General features: G+C 53.9%; 6 protein-coding genes across 6 annotated transcripts; 2 read left to right on the top strand and 4 right to left on the bottom strand.

Moving 5' to 3' along the window:
- Nucleotides 1–336: 336 nt before the first annotated feature.
- CLUP02_10419 (uncharacterized protein) lies at nucleotides 337–1,524 on the bottom strand (the record flags this gene model as incomplete). The annotated part of the gene is made up of 2 exons (XM_049289395.1): nucleotides 337–392; nucleotides 654–1,524. 2 exons carry the CDS (start codon nucleotides 1,522–1,524, stop codon nucleotides 337–339), a joined length of 927 nt encoding a protein of 308 aa, XP_049146540.1.
- Nucleotides 1,525–2,420: 896 nt separating this feature from the next.
- CLUP02_10418 (formyl transferase) lies at nucleotides 2,421–6,251 on the bottom strand (the record flags this gene model as incomplete). Its single annotated transcript, XM_049289394.1, has 7 exons — nucleotides 2,421–3,261; nucleotides 3,327–3,442; nucleotides 3,497–3,567; nucleotides 3,643–3,935; nucleotides 4,479–5,533; nucleotides 5,591–5,692; nucleotides 6,243–6,251. 7 exons carry the CDS (start codon nucleotides 6,249–6,251, stop codon nucleotides 2,421–2,423), a joined length of 2,487 nt encoding a protein of 828 aa, XP_049146539.1.
- Nucleotides 6,252–7,401: 1,150 nt separating this feature from the next.
- CLUP02_10417 (glycosyltransferase family 28 domain-containing protein) lies at nucleotides 7,402–10,060 on the bottom strand (the record flags this gene model as incomplete). The annotated part of the gene is made up of 4 exons (XM_049289393.1): nucleotides 7,402–7,925; nucleotides 8,015–8,735; nucleotides 8,808–9,144; nucleotides 9,339–10,060. 4 exons carry the CDS (start codon nucleotides 10,058–10,060, stop codon nucleotides 7,402–7,404), a joined length of 2,304 nt encoding a protein of 767 aa, XP_049146538.1.
- A 688-nt stretch (nucleotides 10,061–10,748) lies between these two features.
- On the bottom strand, nucleotides 10,749–15,528 carry CLUP02_10416 (uncharacterized protein; the record flags this gene model as incomplete). Its single annotated transcript, XM_049289392.1, has 18 exons — nucleotides 10,749–10,917; nucleotides 11,011–11,129; nucleotides 11,186–11,487; nucleotides 11,537–11,737; nucleotides 11,860–11,968; nucleotides 12,029–12,170; nucleotides 12,217–12,548; nucleotides 12,734–12,829; nucleotides 12,903–12,984; nucleotides 13,073–13,156; nucleotides 13,227–13,430; nucleotides 13,493–13,596; nucleotides 13,644–14,016; nucleotides 14,042–14,173; nucleotides 14,251–14,325; nucleotides 14,764–14,935; nucleotides 14,992–15,251; nucleotides 15,383–15,528. The coding sequence occupies 18 exons, from the start codon at nucleotides 15,526–15,528 to the stop codon at nucleotides 10,749–10,751; spliced, it is 3,102 nt and encodes a 1,033-aa protein (XP_049146537.1).
- Nucleotides 15,529–16,040: 512 nt separating this feature from the next.
- Nucleotides 16,041–16,462, top strand: CLUP02_10415 (uncharacterized protein; the record flags this gene model as incomplete). Its single annotated transcript, XM_049289391.1, has 2 exons — nucleotides 16,041–16,252; nucleotides 16,354–16,462. The coding sequence occupies 2 exons, from the start codon at nucleotides 16,041–16,043 to the stop codon at nucleotides 16,460–16,462; spliced, it is 321 nt and encodes a 106-aa protein (XP_049146536.1).
- Nucleotides 16,463–17,710: 1,248 nt separating this feature from the next.
- CLUP02_10414 (uncharacterized protein) lies at nucleotides 17,711–18,620 on the top strand (the record flags this gene model as incomplete). Its single annotated transcript, XM_049289390.1, has 3 exons — nucleotides 17,711–17,937; nucleotides 17,992–18,279; nucleotides 18,485–18,620. The coding sequence occupies 3 exons, from the start codon at nucleotides 17,711–17,713 to the stop codon at nucleotides 18,618–18,620; spliced, it is 651 nt and encodes a 216-aa protein (XP_049146535.1).
- Between the last annotated feature and the right edge of the window lie 807 nt (nucleotides 18,621–19,427).

The following is a 19,427-nucleotide window of genomic DNA, read 5'->3' as shown; positions in this document are numbered from 1 at the left end:
CAGGTTGTCGAGGTGTGATAAATGTGTGATTTGTCTAGTCCCGAGTTTCCGCAATCGAGTTCCAAGGGTCTATGTCTGCTGTACCAATTCGTTCGAGTTCTTTATTAGCTTGGCTGCTAGTACTGAAGAATACTTTGCCAAATGTTTCCCGTAGCATTACCAAGTCCGAGATTGGCATGCTCATGAGGGTGGTGTGCCAGGTGGTGGGCAATCTATGGGTTGATGGGATTTCAAAATGCGCTGGATAGACATTAGCATGGTAACTGAGACATAAATAATTGATATTCCTACCCACTTTGCAAGAAAGGAAAAATTAGAGAAAATTTGGAAAGCAATTTACTCAATGCTCAGATCGACGGCAAAAGATATGTCGAGTAGTGCCTGAAAGGCTCCTGTAGGCGTTTCAGACTCGAGGGCCATAACGCTTATGATAGTTCGTAAATGTCACGATGATACTGTTCGATTAACAACATACCTGTGTAATGTCATGGCTCCTTAAAAATTGCTGGAGAAGCCTTTGATCCATCCGAATCAGAAGAAAAGAATACGAGAAGAAATGCTCTACATGTCGAAGTAGTCGCATGGCACATCCAGGAGACCACTGTCAATGCCTGTACCGGAAGTGATTGCCGCAATTCTCTGTTGTAACTCACCATGGAAGGCCGCTTTTTCAGCGGACGTCCAAGGCAGTATGGGGGACCACCGAGCAGGAGGTTTAGCTCGGCGTCCCCGGCGACTGCCGGTCCGGCCGCCCCTGATCTCTGGTCTAGAGTCGGAACCCCGGGTCTTCCTAGCGTTCCGGGTTCGCCTTGGCAACGGAGTGCTTGTAGTATTGTCGTCTTGGTTATCCTTCTGTGGCTCCGCTCCGAAAGTCAACACTTTCTGGAAGGTGGGCGTTGCGGTGGAGTTTCCGGGAGAAGACGGAACGGGATCACGGATAATGTCGTTGTCGTTGTCGTCGTTGACTTCGGCGACGGCAGGGAGGCGAGTGACGGGGGATGCGGTCAGCAGACTCCACGTGGGGCTTCGGACACCGGTCGGAAAACACTTGCTACTCTCCGCAGCTTTATGGTCGTCAGGAATCTGGCCGTCAATCTCATTCACGAGATCGGCCATACCTGACGTCGTTCCGCGCGAGGACTCCTCGCTAGTGACGCCTTCGCCGTGATGGACTGAAGTCTGGACATCATGCGATTGAGCTCTCAGAGTCTCAGCATAGTCGCTCAGGCTTGGGGCAGCCGAGCGACGGAACTGAGGCTGTGGTGTGACGAGACGGTATTCCGAGTAGCTGCCTTGCAGATTCTCCGTTGCCGTCTTTGGTTTGGGTGTCGGGGCCAGTGATCGGCGGAACGGGGGAGGTTCGACGATAGCGGCCGACACTGAGCTCTGATATGAGCCTGGGGAGATTGTAGAGGAGAAGACGGAAGATCTCCGAGACGGCGGCGTGCTTGTCTGAGCTGGTTGAGGGTCATCGTCTCGAAAACTGTCTGTGGTTGCTTGAGCAGAGCAGAACGCAGGAGACATGTTGAATATGCTGATAGCTTTGATGGTGATGTCGTGGGTGTTTGCAAAGGTCCTGGAGTATGTATCTTCTGCCTGCGCAAGAAAATTTCTAAGAGACTGTCAGATTCTCTGTCTTTTGCTTGAAGTGCTGAATGCCTTGGAAAGAGTAAGAGTTACTTGTAGGAAGCCGGGTGTTTGCAAGAAAAGAAAACAGAGAATGTGGTAATATTTGGTTAGTTGGCTCCGGACGCCAGAATGGAGGAGATGGCCGATGTGAAGAGGGAGCGGACGGGCGGAAGGAAAAGAAGATGAGTTAAACGACATGGAAGGAACCAGATTTCGAGACTGACCGCCAGCTCAACCGATTTTCGAGCGGGTACCAAGCAGTGATATGGCTTAGGAAGGAGCAGCTGCGAGAAAGTCTGGGGCGCCTTCCTCAACCAAGAATCGCTCGACCTCCCTACTTAGCCTCGAAAGAAACGGCCTGAAAGGTAAGGTAAGATCAGATCTAGCGAAGGGAACGAACAGTTTGTGCCAGCAAAATGGAAATTCGATAATAGAAGGTCTGTATGAATAATCACTTATACGAGAGGAGCCTTGAGAGTCTTTTTTCGCAAGTCTACGGGTCGCAACTGACACTTGAGAAGATTCCATGAAGCACCCTGTATGGTTTTTCTCATCGACCCAATTCCAAATTCGACATACTCCAGGCAATAGAGATATATACCAGACCTGGAGTTTACTACGTAGCAAGGCGCCAGGAACCATAATAATATGTTATCGCGATTCCCTGTCCACTAGCCTAGTCAGGAATCTCGCCTAACATACGGAAAGATGATCAGTTTGTAATAGTTCCAAAGGAACAGTGATCAACCTCATCACTGCATTTTCCTATCGTACACCTACAACACTGATATCTAAAAGGGGACAAGGGTGAATTCCGAACGCCTTCCAGTGAAGCCGTTATTGTAGTCATCTCCGACTACGGCGAAGCTCTTAATGGCGCTCACAGCAGTACGTTCCGCCGAGCCCTCGACAATCATGGTCGACACCTTGAGGACCTTGTCGCCCTCAACAAGGGGAATCAAAATGCTCCTCCCGTCCTCGTGCTCAAAAAAGGCACGCTGAAGCACTTTCCAACACCCGTCTTGCGTCCCCTGAATCCAATTGACAAACTTCACCTTCTTATCATCCTCCGGTGAGGCATCGTCTGCAATTGTTCGGTCTTTCCTATACTCCCTCAATCGTCTGTTAAACTGCTTAATATGCTCAGGCATATCCTCGAGGGGTACGGAGTCCACCCGTCCCAACTTAATCCTCTTCTCTGTGCCCGTGGTCTGGCTGATTGCAGAGGACCACACGCCGCCCAGCACGCGCTGCCGCGTCGCAATGTCGTCGGCGGTCCACTTCGACCAAGCAATCCAACGGTCGTGGTTTGTGATCTTCGGCGCGTGCGGAGGTGCTCCGAATGAGTCCTCTATGAACCCCCCGGTGGATTGTTTCCAGCCGACGTTCACGTGCGGAGGGACGTGGAGACCTCGATGTAGACCGTCGACGAGCATCTCGGCGGCCGGCGGCGTGACAATGTCGAGCAGCTGCTGCGTGCTGCAGTTTTCCGGGATCGGGATGCCTGGAAGCGGCGTCTGAGCCAGAATGTCACCGTGATCAAAGTCTCTGTGATCTAGGGTCTGAAGCGTGATGCCTGTGTGCGTGCGCCCTTGTAGAAGCGTATGTTGAAGGGGCGCGGGACCGCGGAAGCTGGAGAATTTGGTGGTTGAGAGGGCTGTGTGACGATGGGGAGGCAAACGTGGATGAGAACTCACTCTGGGAGCAGTGATGGGTGAACGTTTAAGCCTCCGTACTTTGCCATCTTGAGTAATCTCGGCGGCACGAAAAGACCAAAAGAGACGGCAATGATGAGATTGAAGTCGCTAGGTGGCTGCGTGCGTCAGTTTGATGGCACTTGATTGATGGGAAAGAGGAGCCGCAATACCTGCCACTTGGTAAACGTGTCTCTCACGTGAATCGGCAAACTGAGTTGCTGAGCGAGGGTCTTCAACGGAACTATTGCCAGTTGTCAGCTCACATTAATCATCCACAGTCATCAACCTCATGAGAGTCTAGACGGCGCCCACATACCCTCACGAACATTCTTCATCCCTCTCCCCGACGGCTTGCTCGGCCGAACAACGACTTCCAGCGACTCAATGAGTTCCGGGTTTCGCTTCCTTTCCGCGGTCAGCGCGGTCAGCGCCGCGCAGCTGAAGTTGTCCGAGCCGCAGAAGAGGATCCGGAGCGGGTCCGAGACGCGGCCGGCGCCGGTCGCTGCGCCGGAGTAGAATCGGGCGCCCGACCGGCACATCGTTGCAGCTGGCACCCGCGCAAAGGCGGCTGATCGGAGGGCCAGCCACGTCATGATGTCGAATGATGCTCTGATTATTTGCGAGACATTTTACCTCGTAAAGATTTCTTATTCACGGGTGCGGTATTCTCGCTTCAATCGACGTATCTTTTTTTGATGGCCTTCAAGGTCTAATGAGATGCCGAGTAAAAGTGGATCTTGGACGGTATGCCACCTGAGGTTTGAGGTGATACGGGTACATGCATTTGAACGTTTTATGCATCCAGCGGGGCGAGCTCCTTATGATCGTCCTGAGATACCGGAAGGAGTCAATATCCGGCTGATGATTGGAAATGGACCTTGGTAAACACACAGATAAATAGAAAGAAAGCAAAGAAGCAGAAAATTTTCGAGCGAGAAGTAAAGATTCGGCTTGACTGAAGTTGTAGGCCATAGCTTTTTGTAATATACTTTCGAGGCTGTACTGCAAAGAAATGTTTTCACAAAGTCAGTCCATTTGCAAAGTGCAGCGATCAACGTTGCTGGTGTGTATTCAGTTGTATGCCAATTCTTCTACGAGACCGCCCAGTCGCAGGCGACGATCCATCTACCTTCTTGTAGCTCAATTTCCCACGCAGGCTGGGAAATCGCAACGACACTACCCACGACGACAGGAGCCTTGTGTCCCAGGCCCGTCAACTGTCCCTCCCCAGCCAGCATAAGCCGCGCCGCAATCTCTTCTCTTACATCCCCGTCGCCCATGGTCCTTCGTCCCCGAACAAGGTACATTCTGTTTCCATGACGAACTTCGTCAACAACAATGCTCATGACTAGGTCAGCAGGACGGTCACCGCCCGTCCAGCCCTTGACCTCTGCCAGCCAAGTCTGCAGCTCTGCTGCGAGGCCCCCAGCGAGGTACTTTGCGCCTCGCCGCTGTGGAGAGAACGCCTCCGGTAGGCCTTCCTGTCGAATGACTTCGGATTCAGACGGCTTGAAACGAGGGGCGCGATGAAAGGTCGGCTGCGTCTTGACTGGGTCTCCTGCAGCGCGCTTAGGAACAACCAAGTCGTCCTCAGTCTTGGGCACACCCTCGCGGAAGGGAAGCTCATCATCGGCATCTGGCAACTGCTCGTCACCGTATCCGCTTTCTTCAGGGAGAAGCTCTTCCTCTTCATATCCCATGGCAACGTCTTCCTTGGGCTCCTCCTGCCAGCTCAATGCTGGCGAGACCGAAATCCTTCTCCTCTTTGGTGTCCTCTCCTCAGTCTCGCTGTATAAAACACTAGGCGGCTCCGAATCAATCTCGATCGAATCGCTCACCGCGACGACCATTGGCGGCAGCTCATCCTGATCCTCTGTCGGCGAATCGCTACCGACGTCAGAGTCGATGTCAATCCTAGGATTCTGCCTCTGCGTCCCAGCTCCTAGCGTCGGTCGCGTCGCCGAGACGGGCGCATCTGTCGGGGAACTATCCAGAAGATCGTGGATCGGGTCTCGGTGTCTCGACGGTCGAAGTGAACTAGGAAACACGGGCGTCGCGGGAGGTCGCTGAGTCGATGACGGAGGGGCGAAGCGGGGCGTGGGCTGGAAGCGCTGGCTGCCGGCGAAGACGGGCGGGCCGCTGCCTGGTGTCTGTTGTTGCGATCCTGGAGGTTTCTTGGAAAGCAGAAATCGACGAGGTGTAGGTGTCTGCAAAGAAACTGGTTAATAAGCGACGGTTCTTGGTGTAGTGACCGCAAGACTCACTGATGGCGGTGGTTGCGTCATTGGGGTCAGCCAAATGGACCGCGTCTTCGTCTTGGGAATTGAGAGGCGAGAAGAGACGCGGTCATCGCGTAGGCCTTCTCTCTAGAGATATGTATTTTCAAGCAGGTTGGGTGGAAAATTCGACGCTGAGTTGATCTGAAGGCACAAGCCGGCGGAAGCTTCGTGAGCGATCGCATGGAGGGCATGGAGTCGCGCTAAGCACTGCAGGCGTCATCGCCGAAGGTGGTAGGTGGGGGAGTGCCCAATATCTACTACATGCATAACCCTTTTATGCAACCATCTCTATCGCTTCAACCCTGGAATGGTTTTTGGGAATTTGTCAAGTTCACTGGTAAATGGTGTAGAATTACCACCAAAAATGTGTATTCGTGGTTGAAATACTACTGTTCAAGAACAGTGTTCAAGAACAGGCTGTCCTCTTCAATTTGGCGCATGGCCTCCTGCAAGTCGAGCAATTGGTCATGTGGCTTCGGAACACAGGGAATCAGCTTTCCCACGGCCATAGGCAGAAATGAGATAGAGCGCGCGAAATCTCACGAGATCTGCATTTGATTGTGTAAACCTACGGTCATTCCAAGTTGTTCTCCGAGCGACTTGGCGTGACAAGACCCGAAGTCAAGGTTCCACAGACTTCAGCCATAGGGGAATCGGCTTTAGGATTTATGAAGTTCGCAGTGATCTCTCTTGGGAATGATCAACTCTACCGCGAATTTTTGATTTCACTATTCCAAGAATCAGAAGTATTTCAAGTTCGGAATAGACTTATTTCAAGGTGCAACTCTTTCTCAGTTCGCTTCATACTGTTTGTGCTTTTGTGAGGATGAAAAGAGGAGGACTTGAGACCAACGTGTTCATGTGCAGGACGTTCACCCAGACAAATCAATTTTACACGGGAACTATCATGCATAGTAGTGGCAAGCTATCGTATTGGCTAGCTGAAGTTTCACAAAACACCTTTATTGTCAATCGAACCTCCTTGACGTGTCCCGACCCTTCACTGCGATTCTACCCACCCCTGAGGCCATACAGTTACTGCTGAGGCCACCGCCATCAACGCCTTGAGAAATCTGGAGACGAGAGCTTCCAAGATTAATCTTAGAATCAATCGAAATACCTTGCGAAGGGAATAATAGTAGATGATTAACACATCGCCGGGGAGTACCACCCTGGACTGAATCCAACTACAGATTCAAACATGATAAATGCCCGGCGGGAAGAACGGCTGACCGACAGATACGATCAAACGCTCCCCAAATCAACCCCGATATACACATCGATCACGTCTCACAACCGCACGCAGCAAGCCGCCTGCACGGCCAGGATGCCGAAAGAAAGAAGGAAAAAACATCCCGAAATCGTACACGTCACGCACGCAGCTATCCTACCAGCCTACCAAAACTTACCTCGCCTTACCCCATGGCTGGCAACACAAGAAGTTGACGTGGCCCGGGGCACCGGCTGTCCGCAATACGGTAGATGCAAGTCCCGTGACACGACGTGGCATGTATCGGAGAATATTCGTATCCTTTAGAAGGTATCCTCTGCTTCCACGCCCCCTTTTTAGAGGATCAGATGAACTTTTGTGTGACGGAACAGGCTAGATGTATCCGCCACAGGCTTGCCATCAACCCGAAGTTTCTTTCTATTAACAAATATCTTAACAGTGTAACTCGACTCTAGCCACCGAAAGAGGCCCTGATACCCATCCTACCAGCCCAAAGAACTATCCGCTCACTCTGAATCTCGATTGCAAAGTGACCACATTATTGTACAGTATCAACAGCAGCTACTCAAGCCTTCTTCCGCTCATCCCACCTCCTCATAATATCCCCAATCAAATCCCTCCCACTCTCAACTCCCTCAACCTTCAACTCCTCCGCCTCAACCCTCCCCTGCCGAATCCTCGCCTCGGCAACAACATCCCCCACAGGTCTCTCCCCCATACCCCTCGCACAAAGAAGCTCCAGCTGCCGAAGTGTGATGCCCAACCCGCCAACAAGAACATTGACCAGCGCCAAAAGCACCCTCAGAAGCGCGAGCGGCACCTCGAGGATCACTCTTGGTAAGCTTCTTCTTCTGCCCCCCTCTCCTTCTCCCCCTCTTCTACCCGCCAGGAAACGCGCAGGCTGCGTCACGACGGAAGCTAGCTCGACAAAGGGTGCGAATAGGAGGAAGGAGAGCATGCGCGGGTAGGAGTACAGCCGCGGGTTACTCGCGTAGAGCTTCGGCTCGAAAGGCGAGGCGAGTTTGTAGAGGATGAAGTCGAGTAGGTTGAAGAGGCCAAACGCCACGGCGGCCAGGATCGTGAGGGGAGCTTTGAATACCAATAGTCAGCCATAGTCTCGACCATATGAGTGATATACAACAGCATCATGGAAGCCACGAGAAAGCAGCCAAACTCACCTCTCAAAACATGAAGACCCAATCTTCCCCATCTCCCCGTCCTCCCATCCGTAGCAACACTCTCAAAAGCCTCTTGCATCCCGAGAACCAACCCCGTTACCGGATCCCCAGGCCCCGTCAAATCAGGCCACTTGACCACCTCCAGCACCTTCAAATCCTCCCTCCTAACCCTCCCACTCTCAACAAGAACATGCGCCGCAACAGCAGACAACTTCCTCTCCCCTCCCTCTTCCTTCCCCGTCGAAGCTACCCTCCAAACAGCAGGCCGTCCACCATAAACAACACACCTCCCCTCCCTCTCATAAACCCCAACCGTCTCAAGCACCTTCTCAACACAAACCTCCTCCCCAGGTCTCTCCCTCTTCACAGTATCCGCAAACCTCTCCGCGGCAGCCGCATACCCCGGCTTCAGAAGCTCCCTCAGCCCTTCCTCGAACCTCTGGCTGTTCATCTCCGCCAACCCGTACTTTGCCTCCGGCCCGCACCCGACAGCGTGGATTCTCGTGCCCCAAAACGGCTGGTCCCCGGCAACGGGCACCACGAGCGTAGGCCGCCCGCTCCGGAGCGCCATAGCCGTCGTCCCGCTTCCCCCGTGACACACCACGGCCCTGACCCGGGGGAACAGCCACGCGTGCGGCGCCTCGTCGAGGATGAAGATGTGTGTCATGTCTCTATTCCCGCCGATGCTGCCCCCTTGGCTCTCATCGTCTCCCTTCCCCACCTGTCCAACATCCTCCTTAACAAGATTAGACTACCCCTTCCCAACAACAGCCCTGACACCAACCCTCCTCACCGCCTCAAAGATCCCCTCAAACACTTCCTGCGCATTCGCAAACGACATGCTCCCGAACCCGATATACACCGGCGGCGTCTCCGGGTCCGCCTCCAGGAACGCAACCAGCTCCGGAGACGGCGTATACTCTGACGGCACGTCCTCGAATACGAAACCCGCAACGTCGATGTTGTCCGCCCAATCACTTGGCTTCGGGAGCAGCCTCGGCGACCAGAGATACGTGCAGGGGACGTTCATCCTGTTGTACTGGCTCAGCCACCAGGCGGGGGACATGTTCTCCAGGCCCATCACGTTGACGCGGACGTCGTTGATGACGGATTTCATCGCTTCAAGGAACCTTGTCGTGTGTTAGTTTAAGAACATAGAAAGAGCCCTCTCCCTCCTGAGGTATCACTTCGCCCTGGCATAGCTCCTCTGATACTGTGTTGCTATGCCCAAACCAAAAGGGGGAATGATCAAGAGCAAGTCGTCGAAAACGATACATCAGGAAGAAAAGAACTAGTAAGGGGCAGGAGAATAGAAACAACTCACATAAAATCCTGAACCCACCAGGACAAAACATTCTTCCACCGACTAGGCCCCTTCAAAGCCCACCCAGCCTGCGAATGCGGTACCTCCCTCGAGAAAATCCTCGGGTTCATCCCAAACAGGTGCAACGGCACACCCAGCCTCGCCGCCGCAGACGTCTGGTTATACACATGCATCGTAGACATGACCAAATCCGCCACAAACGCTCCCCTCTCCTCTCCTCCTCCATCTCCTCCTCTTCCTCCATCAACCCCATCCTCACCATCGTGATCAAACCCAAACCCATCAACGCAAGCCCCCCACCACCTCTCCCCCATCTCCCGAAACTCCTCCCGGATCACAGGCACCAGCGCATTCAGCTCCTTCCGCGGAAGCAACCGCCTCTCCATCATGGTCTTGATGTCCGTTCTGCCGATCCCGTAGAACCCGACCCCCGCGGCCTCGACGGCGGCGCGGTACGGCGGGTGGCTCGCGATGCGGACGCGGTGGCCATGACGGCGCTGCAGGAGCTTGGCGACGGCCAGGGAGGGCTGGAGGTCGCCGCGCGAGCCCATGAAGAGGATGACGATGTTGAGGCGCATCGTTGTGCCCGGCGGAAGATCCGGAACCGGATACGGATCACCCTTTGGTGATGAATTGGAGCTTGACGTCGTCATTTCGTTGGGTGTTGATGCTGTGGTGCTAGGGTGCGTATCTCTGTTTTGGCTGTGCTCTCCAAGGGACATGATGGACCGCAACAACCCACGAATGACACTGATCGCGTCGCAGTTAAGGTAGATTCACCTACATCTACCCATCAATTGTAATGTTGCAAGAAACATGGGAAAAACATATTGATCTTAAGTCACGTTGTACGGATTGTTCGGTGCTTGCTTCTTCTCCTATTCCTCCAAAATCTTACGTGAGGCGCTAATCAAACCTAGGTAGGTCTTTTTCTATTACAACTGGGCGCAGGCCAATGAAAAGCCTCGATACACGATTGCCCTGGCTTGGAAATATCTAAGCAATAGGCCGAACAAATTAATACTCCAAAGTTGTAGTCAACCAACACCGCCCGGGACTACACAATATCGCGATTCCGTGTTCATGGCCAGCCCGTGACCCGCAAATTTCACGGGTGGCCGGACCCGTGAGGGTAGTGTAGTCAACCCGGGCCTTTGCGTCCGGAAGTTTGGGGGGCCCACCACTGCGAGTGTGTTCGGGGAGCTCTCGGCGTCCCATGGACCAGGGAAGAGGAGACAAGGACAGTTGCACATGTCGTCTCTTATTCGGATTCGCCACCTTCATCTTCACTCACGGACCAACCCACCATCGCCATCTCTTCAAGAAGGATGTGTGTGGTTGTCACAGATCAATCAAGGCATATTTCTGTGGTCCGTTTTATTTTTTCGCCATACTGGACAGATTCAAAGTTCAGACTGCACGCCGAAAGGTGCCCTGATCCCTGGCCTCTTCAGGCCGCCGATGCGAAGGTAAAGAGAAGAAGAAGAAGAAGTTTAGGAGCACAGGTAGGTGTGCAATCGGACGTGCCCTCCATCCCCTTTCCTCTCTCGAGTCTTGTCTCTTGTGGCCCGCCTCCCAACTTTTCGGTTTCGCCATCAGACGATGACACATGTGAGACTATAACGCCGGATGGGAAAGTCGAGAAAGACCGACGGGGAACAGATGGAGTTACATCTGTCCACCACGTCTGAAATTGCCTCGGGCGGTTGACGCAAGGGGCAAATGACAATGGAGAGAAAGAGAAGAAAAGTCTGATGGTCGAATGAACAGGCTCTCTCTCTCAAACCGTTGCTGTGAGACGCACAGCAACGCTACGACGTTACGACCGACTGACTCGAAAGGGAAACCCGATGTTGTTTTTGTCTCAAGCAGTCACAATTTTGGTCAAAGGGCTTAGCGAAGAGCACTCTCAGCTTCCAGAATACGAAAAGAATGAAACAAACAATGTTGCCCCAGAGGCCCCAGACAGGTGACTTGCTGCTTGTTGTGCCCACGGGCCCTTCGATGGAAGCTCTCAGTCTTCTATATTCGGCAGCGGCGTTTGTCTCAAGGCGCGGACGGAAATTGGAGGATCTTGTGGGGGATGAGATAGCGGCTGAACCGACCGAGGGCGGTCCGGTAGATCGAGTTCGCTTGCTCAAGCATTCGGCTCATTACCACGGATGACTGTCTGCCTGCCTGACTCGCTAATCTGCAACCATGCTGGTGACGGATGGTCAATGTCGACGAGCCGACCGCAAAGGACGGGGCAAAACATGAGTTGACTTGTCGTGTCGTGCATGCCGCCATAGCCATAGCCATAAGCCTCATTTGGCATCTGAGGCCTTCAAACACCTTTTTGGTATGCTCAATGGCTTTGAGACACGCCTCAAAGCCTTCGAGGAACACCGCATGCCTCGCTATCATTGACCAAGGCATTTGCATTGTGTCGAGCCAAGTACGTAAAGAGCACGCAGTAGACCAGGCGTAACCAGACCAAGGTTGGTTAACCTTAACGTTAGCGGCCTTCCACTGCAGGCACCTGACACGCCTCTGCCGACCGCTCGCACGTACTGGTGCATACGGGCCATGTTGGTCTCGCGGAATATTTTGTGATTCGAGCACCGACGGGGGTTAGCAAGGCGCCGCCTCTGCAACGTGTGTGCAATGGCGCATGGCCGTAAGCAGAAATTGGGACGGCGTCGGTCCACAACACTTCCAGCGTCGTAGTTGCAAGGAACAGGCCGCTGAAGAATACTCCTCGTCCCCTCGTCGTTCGAACTCTTGGGGCCACCAGAAAGATCCGCGAAGAAGGGAGATAGACGGAAAACTGGAGATGGTGTGAAGCTCGTGCTGGCAAATGACAGCGACAAGTGGCAGTGGCTTGGTTGAGTGGCACTGGAGTAGGTCCCGAGTCTTTTTTCGTATCATGATGGCGTTAGTGCAGAGGATAAAAGTTGAGATGAAACCATTGTAAATCACTCGAGACCGGGGTCTGAGGGTGCAAGCTCGAGAGGTTGTCGCTTCGAGATGATCGGCGCAGGGATATCGCCCTGCAGCAGTCCTTGTCAGAGGTTGTTGACCTGGGCTGGCTTTGGAGTTTGGCGGGCTGGTCTGTCGGCGGCCACAGAGGGCCTGGAGACAGCTGAGTCCTGTCTCGTCCGTCTCCGGGTATCTTTGCGTAGAGGCCTCGGGCCCGAGGCCGAAGGGTAAGGTGTCGAAGGCGAAGAGCTAGGAACAGCATCCACTAATCAAGCCTCTCAGACGAAGACGTGTCGTCCGTAGCTTGATAGCGTCGTAGGGCGGGCAGGCGCTTAGTTTTTCCTTACTGTGTCGTAGAAATGAGGGTAAAAAACTAGATGAAGCTGGTGTCGGTACCGGTGACCATGGTTTCCGGGTGCGCCCTGAAGCTAGACCTTGTCGACCCAAGCTTCCGTGGGCCGAGTTTGCGTCGCATCCCTCTCCGTCAACTCATCTTCTTCGCGGAAGCCAAGCTTGAGGGACCTGAGCTGCTACCAAGACAACTTAATACTTGAGGCCATGGAAAAGGCGCTAGGTGGCGCCCATCGTCTTTAGTGGGTGGACTGTGCCACGATCCGGCGCATCTCGCAACGTGTGCGATGGGTGCCTGTGCTCACCGACTTTCGTCAGCGAAGCGTGCAGCAAACTTGGGAAGAGGGCGGAAGAAGAACGCGGAACAGAGAGGGCGACAGAGCAGGAGAGCTAGTCATTGCTTGATCGGAGCCGGTCCAGACCTTGGTCGGTCAGCAAACAGCTGGCTAGTGTGGGCTATTGGTCGCTCGAGATGATGATCGGTGATGATGGACGATGCGATGACACTTGTCAGCTGCTGTTGCTGATTCTGATGCTTCCGCCAGCAACGGGCAGGATCAGAGACGGTAGCGGAACGAGTAGAAACGCTGCTGGAGCATGCCGTATTCCGTCAAGCTAGGACTGAGCCCTCTGAAGGGGGATCTGAAGGGGGAAATGAGCTCGAGACTCTGCATCTGCGGGTGCTTCGGCGTGTCAAGCCAGCGTCTGGTCTTCTGACAATCTCGCATCGCACGCCGATATTGTTCTGGCGTCTTATGGCCCCGACGCAAGCTTGTTTCCCTTTGGACGTTTTGCGATGGCCGTTTTATCCTAAAGTAAAAGTGCCATAGGTACATAGTCACATAGTGCAGCTGGTGGCGTGTGGAATCTTGGTTTCCGTCTCGCGGACCTCACAGATTTTGGATCTTTCGTCCCGTGTGCGGCGGCCGGAAGCTGAGGTTATCCGCTGCAATCTGGACAAGATTGGGCAAAGCGAGACAAGCCTTCCATCACAGAGAAGTGTAAAAGACGATGATGACTGGGGGATGGTAGAGAAGCGTGAGGAGGTCGGAGGGAGCTGGGGTGACCGTTGAAGGTGTTCCTGAGTCTTTCGCCCAACGTTCCATTGCTGTCTCCAACGACAAGAGGAGTGGACATCAGCTGAAACATCTGCAGCTTCTTGGGTGGAGACTCTAGACCCACCTTCAAGCCCAGAGAGTCCACACCTTCCTCCTTCCTCCTTCCATCACACCCAGGGGAGCAGGTACGTATCTTTTCTCTGTCATCGTGAACAGAAGGGAAGGGAAAGAGCCACCTCGCGGAGCACAGGAGGAGAATGGAAGGGGCGGGGGACGTACCCAGGTCGAGGTCTCCATCCTCAGGCTTCCTTCCATCTTGCACCTGCCTCGGACGGATACTTTGTCATGTTCTTCGTCTCGTCAACGTCCTTCACTTTTTGTCCAGGTTGCTTCCCCTTCACGGTGGCACTAGCTCCGTAGGCTGACTGACTGGGCTCGACTAACGGCAAGGCATGTGTGTCATGTCTATTGTGGTCAAAGTAAATTGTAGAGAGTGCGTATGTGTGTGCCTTGTGTCCTGTGCACACTTGCGTAGCCTCTACAGATACGTGGTCGAAATGAAGGATTCAATCGACCGATGTGCTGATGGGATGGCCAAAGATGGGACAGATGACATACTGGTTGGTTCTATAGAGAGGGAAATGCCCTGTATCAAGACATCTTGTTTGAAGGAAGATGCTAGCTATCGCCACTGTGGTTTATTGCAAGTCGTCATGGTTATGGGTTTTTTTTTTTTTTTTTTTTTTTTTTTTTTTTTTTTTTTTTTTTTTTTTTTTTTTTTTTTTTTTTTTTTTTTTTTTTTTTTTTTTTTTTTTTTTTTTTTTTTTTTTTTTTGCAATATGGCCTTTCATGCCGCGAGACTGCGATTATTCACCATGGGCTTTTCTTGGAACAAAATAAGAACGTAAATTAGTTAGACTCTAGCCATAGAGTCCGTGGCAATTGCCGTGTGATTAGGTGAGTTATTCTGAGCTTCTTACCCCATCCCACCATGTTCAGGACTCAGGAGACACGTCCAAGTATAGTCACGACCCCTGCACCACTTTGCCCCTCACCTTGCTCTACCGTGGCCCGTAACAGACTTGTCCGTATTATTGTCCATGTATACTCCGTACTGATAGTGGAGGCTAAGAATGTTCCAGGAGCAAGACAGAAAGGGGAACCTCGCCCGGCCCAACTCCGTTTCGTGATCCTCGTGAGGGTTTGTGTTGATTTCAGCCATGGGAACTTGGGAGGGAAGGCAGGTCCAGCGAGAAGAGACGTCCCTCTCTCAGGCACCAAACTCCAAGGCCCATGGGTACGGCGTGCCTCCATGAGGTGGATGCGACGTATCGGTACCTTGGGCATGGAGACGACGGATGACGGACGGCGGTCGCCGGCCCACGGAAGGAGACGTCCCACCTCTTGTCGTCCCACCACTGCCCGGCCCCCCAAAGGAAGGAAAGGACTTCCTGTAGGTAGGTATGGACGGAGAGAACGGTTGGACTTGGCAGGCAGCGGGAGAAGTAGCCCCTTCCACCCGGTTCGACCCTCAAAGCCCGATCTTTGAGTTGACCTCATCTTCGTCTTAGTGTAGTAGGCACATAGGCGTGTTATGTGTTAATTATGTATCCGAACAAACAGCCGTATGCCGAGTCTCCGTACTCTCCATTTTTGCCCACTCACCTTTGTCACTTGTAAAGTTGTGAACCCCCCAACTCAATCTTCGACCCATCAGCCAAGCCACGGCGCCACTTCGACATGGACCAGCGCGCCAACTCCCCTTCGAAGCTTCGATAAGTTGGAACCGGCATCTGAGCTGGGGCCTTGAACATGGACATGCCATGCCCATGGACCTCATTCTCGACTTCGACCTGGACTCCTTGGCCTAGATTCCGCCACACACAGCATCGACTTGGTACACTACGGATACAGGACCTGGATCGAAGTCTGAACCTCACCTCATGCAGCACGACGGATCCCATCTGATTCTATGGTGGCCCCATCTCCCATCCCCCCCGCCGTCCGTAAACTCATCTACTTACAACATTTGTACCTTACAGAGAGTACTTTTGTGCGGACACGCAGCGAAACCATCTACTTACGACACGTACCCTTCCCATCAATCTATGAAGCAACAGGCACCTTTCAAGTCTGAACTTACTAGCGTCTTTGCGTCCCCTTGACCGTCGACATATCCCGGATCGATCAAAGCCATCTCTGCTCTTCGCTAGGCTCTAGACTCTGGCAGTGCATCAGAGCCTCTTCCTTCGCCCGCCCGCCCTCCGTCCCTCCCCCCTTTCGTCCCTTCGTCCCCTCCTCCACGGCAAGCTGACTACATGCCACCGCAACCATGATCCATCACTGCCGCTGCGATACGACGCCATCCAGCATCCGGGCTACTCTATCCCATCCCATGCTGCCAGTTACTACTCCTTCGACGCATCTCGATATCCCGGCTTGCAGCAGCCCCGTCTTGAAACGTGGAGGCAGATTCCCATGGGCCAATCGCAAATCGCACATTCGCAGCCCCGGTATGCCCACCACGGATCGTCCGCCGGCTACGTATCGAGACGGCCGAACTTGTCCCATGTCGCCGCCGTCCTACTATACATCTCTATGCGGCACCTGGCCTCGCGACTGCCACACTATGCGATACCCTGCAGCACATCAGCCCGCATCGCGCTGACGACGGCTCTCACAACCTGCTCGTCTTCATGTCGCCCTATCTTTCATATACTGCCACGTACCGGTACGGGTACCGTTAGTCCTTAATATCTGACGCGCCTGGCTCTGCCCAGTAGACTACTGTACTTGACGGAATAGCCTGCAGAGATAGCACGCCATCCTTACTGCACTGATCGGTCGTCGTCAGAGTCTCGTCGCTACGGGCGAGCTGACGCTTCCCACAAGCTCTCACGCCATACGCTGCTAGGTGGTGGGTGGGCGACCCAACGCTTCGTCTCGTCTTGCGTACTACGTAGTGTCTACGGAGTAGTTGGCTGCACTACATTGGCGCAGGGGCCATGATCCCTGCTGTCCGTAGGCCAATGGCAGTTTAGCAGCACGCGACTGAGAGATGCCGTCCCATGGATGATGGAGCTCTTTTGAGCTGCCAAAACTACGACGACATCACAGCCGTTCAGGGCTATGCTCACAATTAAGAATCCCATGCGATGCGGAAGAGGGCCTCTGAACAGCCGCGTTATCTTAGATACGGATCCTGGACGTTAGCAAAACGAGGCATATGCACATGCGTTCCGGTGTGCAGCTGTGACGAGAACCAGACATCCATTACCTGCAGTCGACAAGCGGCCGCCTAGAGCAGCTACGTGCCTGTGGTTCGTGCTGGATTGGACGATGAAGCAAATGGGAGTCATCCGTCTCCCGCCAGTTCGTACACCTCATCCGCCGGTGCGATGCGCTAAGATGCATTGTCTGTTGTCAAGGGCCGGCTCCACGTCCTGAGCCTCAGAAGTGTCAGTGGCACAGAGCAAAGTCGCACTTGAAATGGCTTCAGAAGAAGCAGCAAGAGAAAGAAGAGCAACCAGCCAGAACAGCACACGGGCCTCATCACCTCGTGTTGTGAAGTGAGATGGATGGAAGGCCACAGACAGCAGAGACGTTTTCTACGGCGGAAGCACGGGCTGGCGTCACATCTAGTGGCAGTCGACAAGTTGAGACAGGCCCAAGGGCTGCCATTTGCCAAACAGATTGCCGCAAAAGTCAACCTGGATGCTCAGCTCCTAGGCTCGCACCCTCCTCCTCCCCTTGGACTAGACTAGCACCACCCAGCCCCCGAATCTCCGTCAGATTAGAGTCGGTCTCTTCTCTCTGTCCCAACCCAAGCAACCAAGGCACCGCGTGGCTGCAGCGCCGTTGGATATTGCAACCGCAACACATGCACAAAGCACACAACACAATGGCGACAAAGGAAGTACTAGGCCGTTGGCGGGGTCTACCGTCTACCGCCGCCTATCGCCTCTCCCGGCCGCCCTATGGCTTGTCTTGGTGCGCCCAGCCATGTGGTTTTGCTGGCCTCATCTGGTTGCTTGCATCTATCCAACCCGTCTTGACGGTATCACTCAATGGTCGCCCAATCGACATCTCATTGCCAAGGGGGGTCATGACAGCCAAAACACGCTCCATGCGGTGGCCACCGAGCGACATGGGCAAAACAATTGCGCCCCGGCACTCGCTTCGGCTTCTCCCGACCGACTGAACATTCACCTGCACATGCCCGAGGTCTGGTGCGTGCGTGCCCAGGGAATTCGGCCCCCTCCCCATCACCCTCACCTCTCTAGCCCACGGTCAGATACCAATCCGGTCAGAGATGGCATACCTGAGCCCTTGTCCCCATCCACGGTCCACTCCATCACGGATCCCAGTCTCGTCAAACGAAGCACTTCCTTGACAAGTTTCACGCCCAATCCCGGGTCTCAGCTTGCAGATCGATGGATAATCTGTGCCTCAGGGCCTCCCATTTGCATCAACCGAGCAGCCGCAGCACAACCACCGAAGAGCAACCTGAAAGAACGGCAAGGAGCCATTCTACAACTGCGCTCGTTTACGGCATCTCTGCCGACCTTGAAGTGTGCCAATGGAACGACAAACTTGAGATAGATCCCGTCACCCGCCCTGCCATGCCTATATCACGTCCATTATATCAATCGGCTTAACTATTTGGAAATCTAAGCCCTGCCCGGACGTTTCCCCTGCGGAGATCATGGTTCAGACGGAGTATCTGACGCCATGATCTACTACGGTCCAATCTGATGCACAAGCAACAAGCACAAGGCCACGGGGAGTCGCCCTAGTCACCAGCAATAACCAGCACGCCAAGCTCCCACGGCAACCATTCCTCCTCCAAAAAAAGTACGCAAACCACCACTCAGCACCGTTCTCACCTGCGCCCTCTGCAGAAGCAGGATGATAGCAGGATGATGGTCCCCGACGATGGACAAGCTACAGGCAGTGCACCCGCACTAGCACAGCACAGCACAGCATAATAGAGCCCCGAGCAGCAAATGTGAAAGCTGCCACTTCTCGAGCCAGTTACACAAATCACCTCAACTCAAGACAATGCCCCCCCCCCTGTCCCTGGAAGTGGACATGGACCCTCGTCGAGACCAGCGGCCAGTCGGGGGCTTTTCTTCCCACCGGCGTGCCCAAACCTACTGTGGGGAAGTCTAAACAACGACGACATCCCTTCCCCTTCAACGCATAATGCCCAGCATCCTTGCGTTGCCGCAAGTGGAAACTCTGATCAGATTCACTAGCTCTCCCACTCTTCTCTTGCACAGTGATCATGCTGGCTCCCGTTGCGAGCCTCCTCTCTGTCCCCATCTTTTCCTCCGATGCTTGCTCGCGGCTTTCGGGCCTTGCCCCTAGCCTAGTCGTCGGTCGTGGTTGTTAGACTTGGGAGCCCTGACCTGACAGACTGCGGTTGGGCTCGGTCCAGCCATCCGTCGTCGTCCCTGTCGTCGTCGTCTGCTTCTTCTTTCATGTACCCATCTCAAGCGTATTTGACCTAGTCATGACATTCGAAGCTGCTGCTGCTTCTGTTGTGATCGTCTCTACACCCTCCGCCCGGATTCCTAAACAGCTACCGTCTTCAACCCCTACCGTCCCTTCATGCGTTCTCAGCACAGCCCTACTTCACCTCTGTCCCTGACCCCCCGGGCTCGTCCCCGTCTCTCGCTGACCATTCGTCCTATCTTTTGTTTCTTCTTCTTGTGTC

Source organism: Colletotrichum lupini, chromosome 5, assembly GCF_023278565.1.
Source record: "Colletotrichum lupini chromosome 5, complete sequence".
NCBI lineage: Eukaryota > Fungi > Ascomycota > Sordariomycetes > Glomerellales > Glomerellaceae > Colletotrichum > Colletotrichum lupini.
This window is presented reverse-complemented; position numbering and strand designations above follow the sequence as displayed.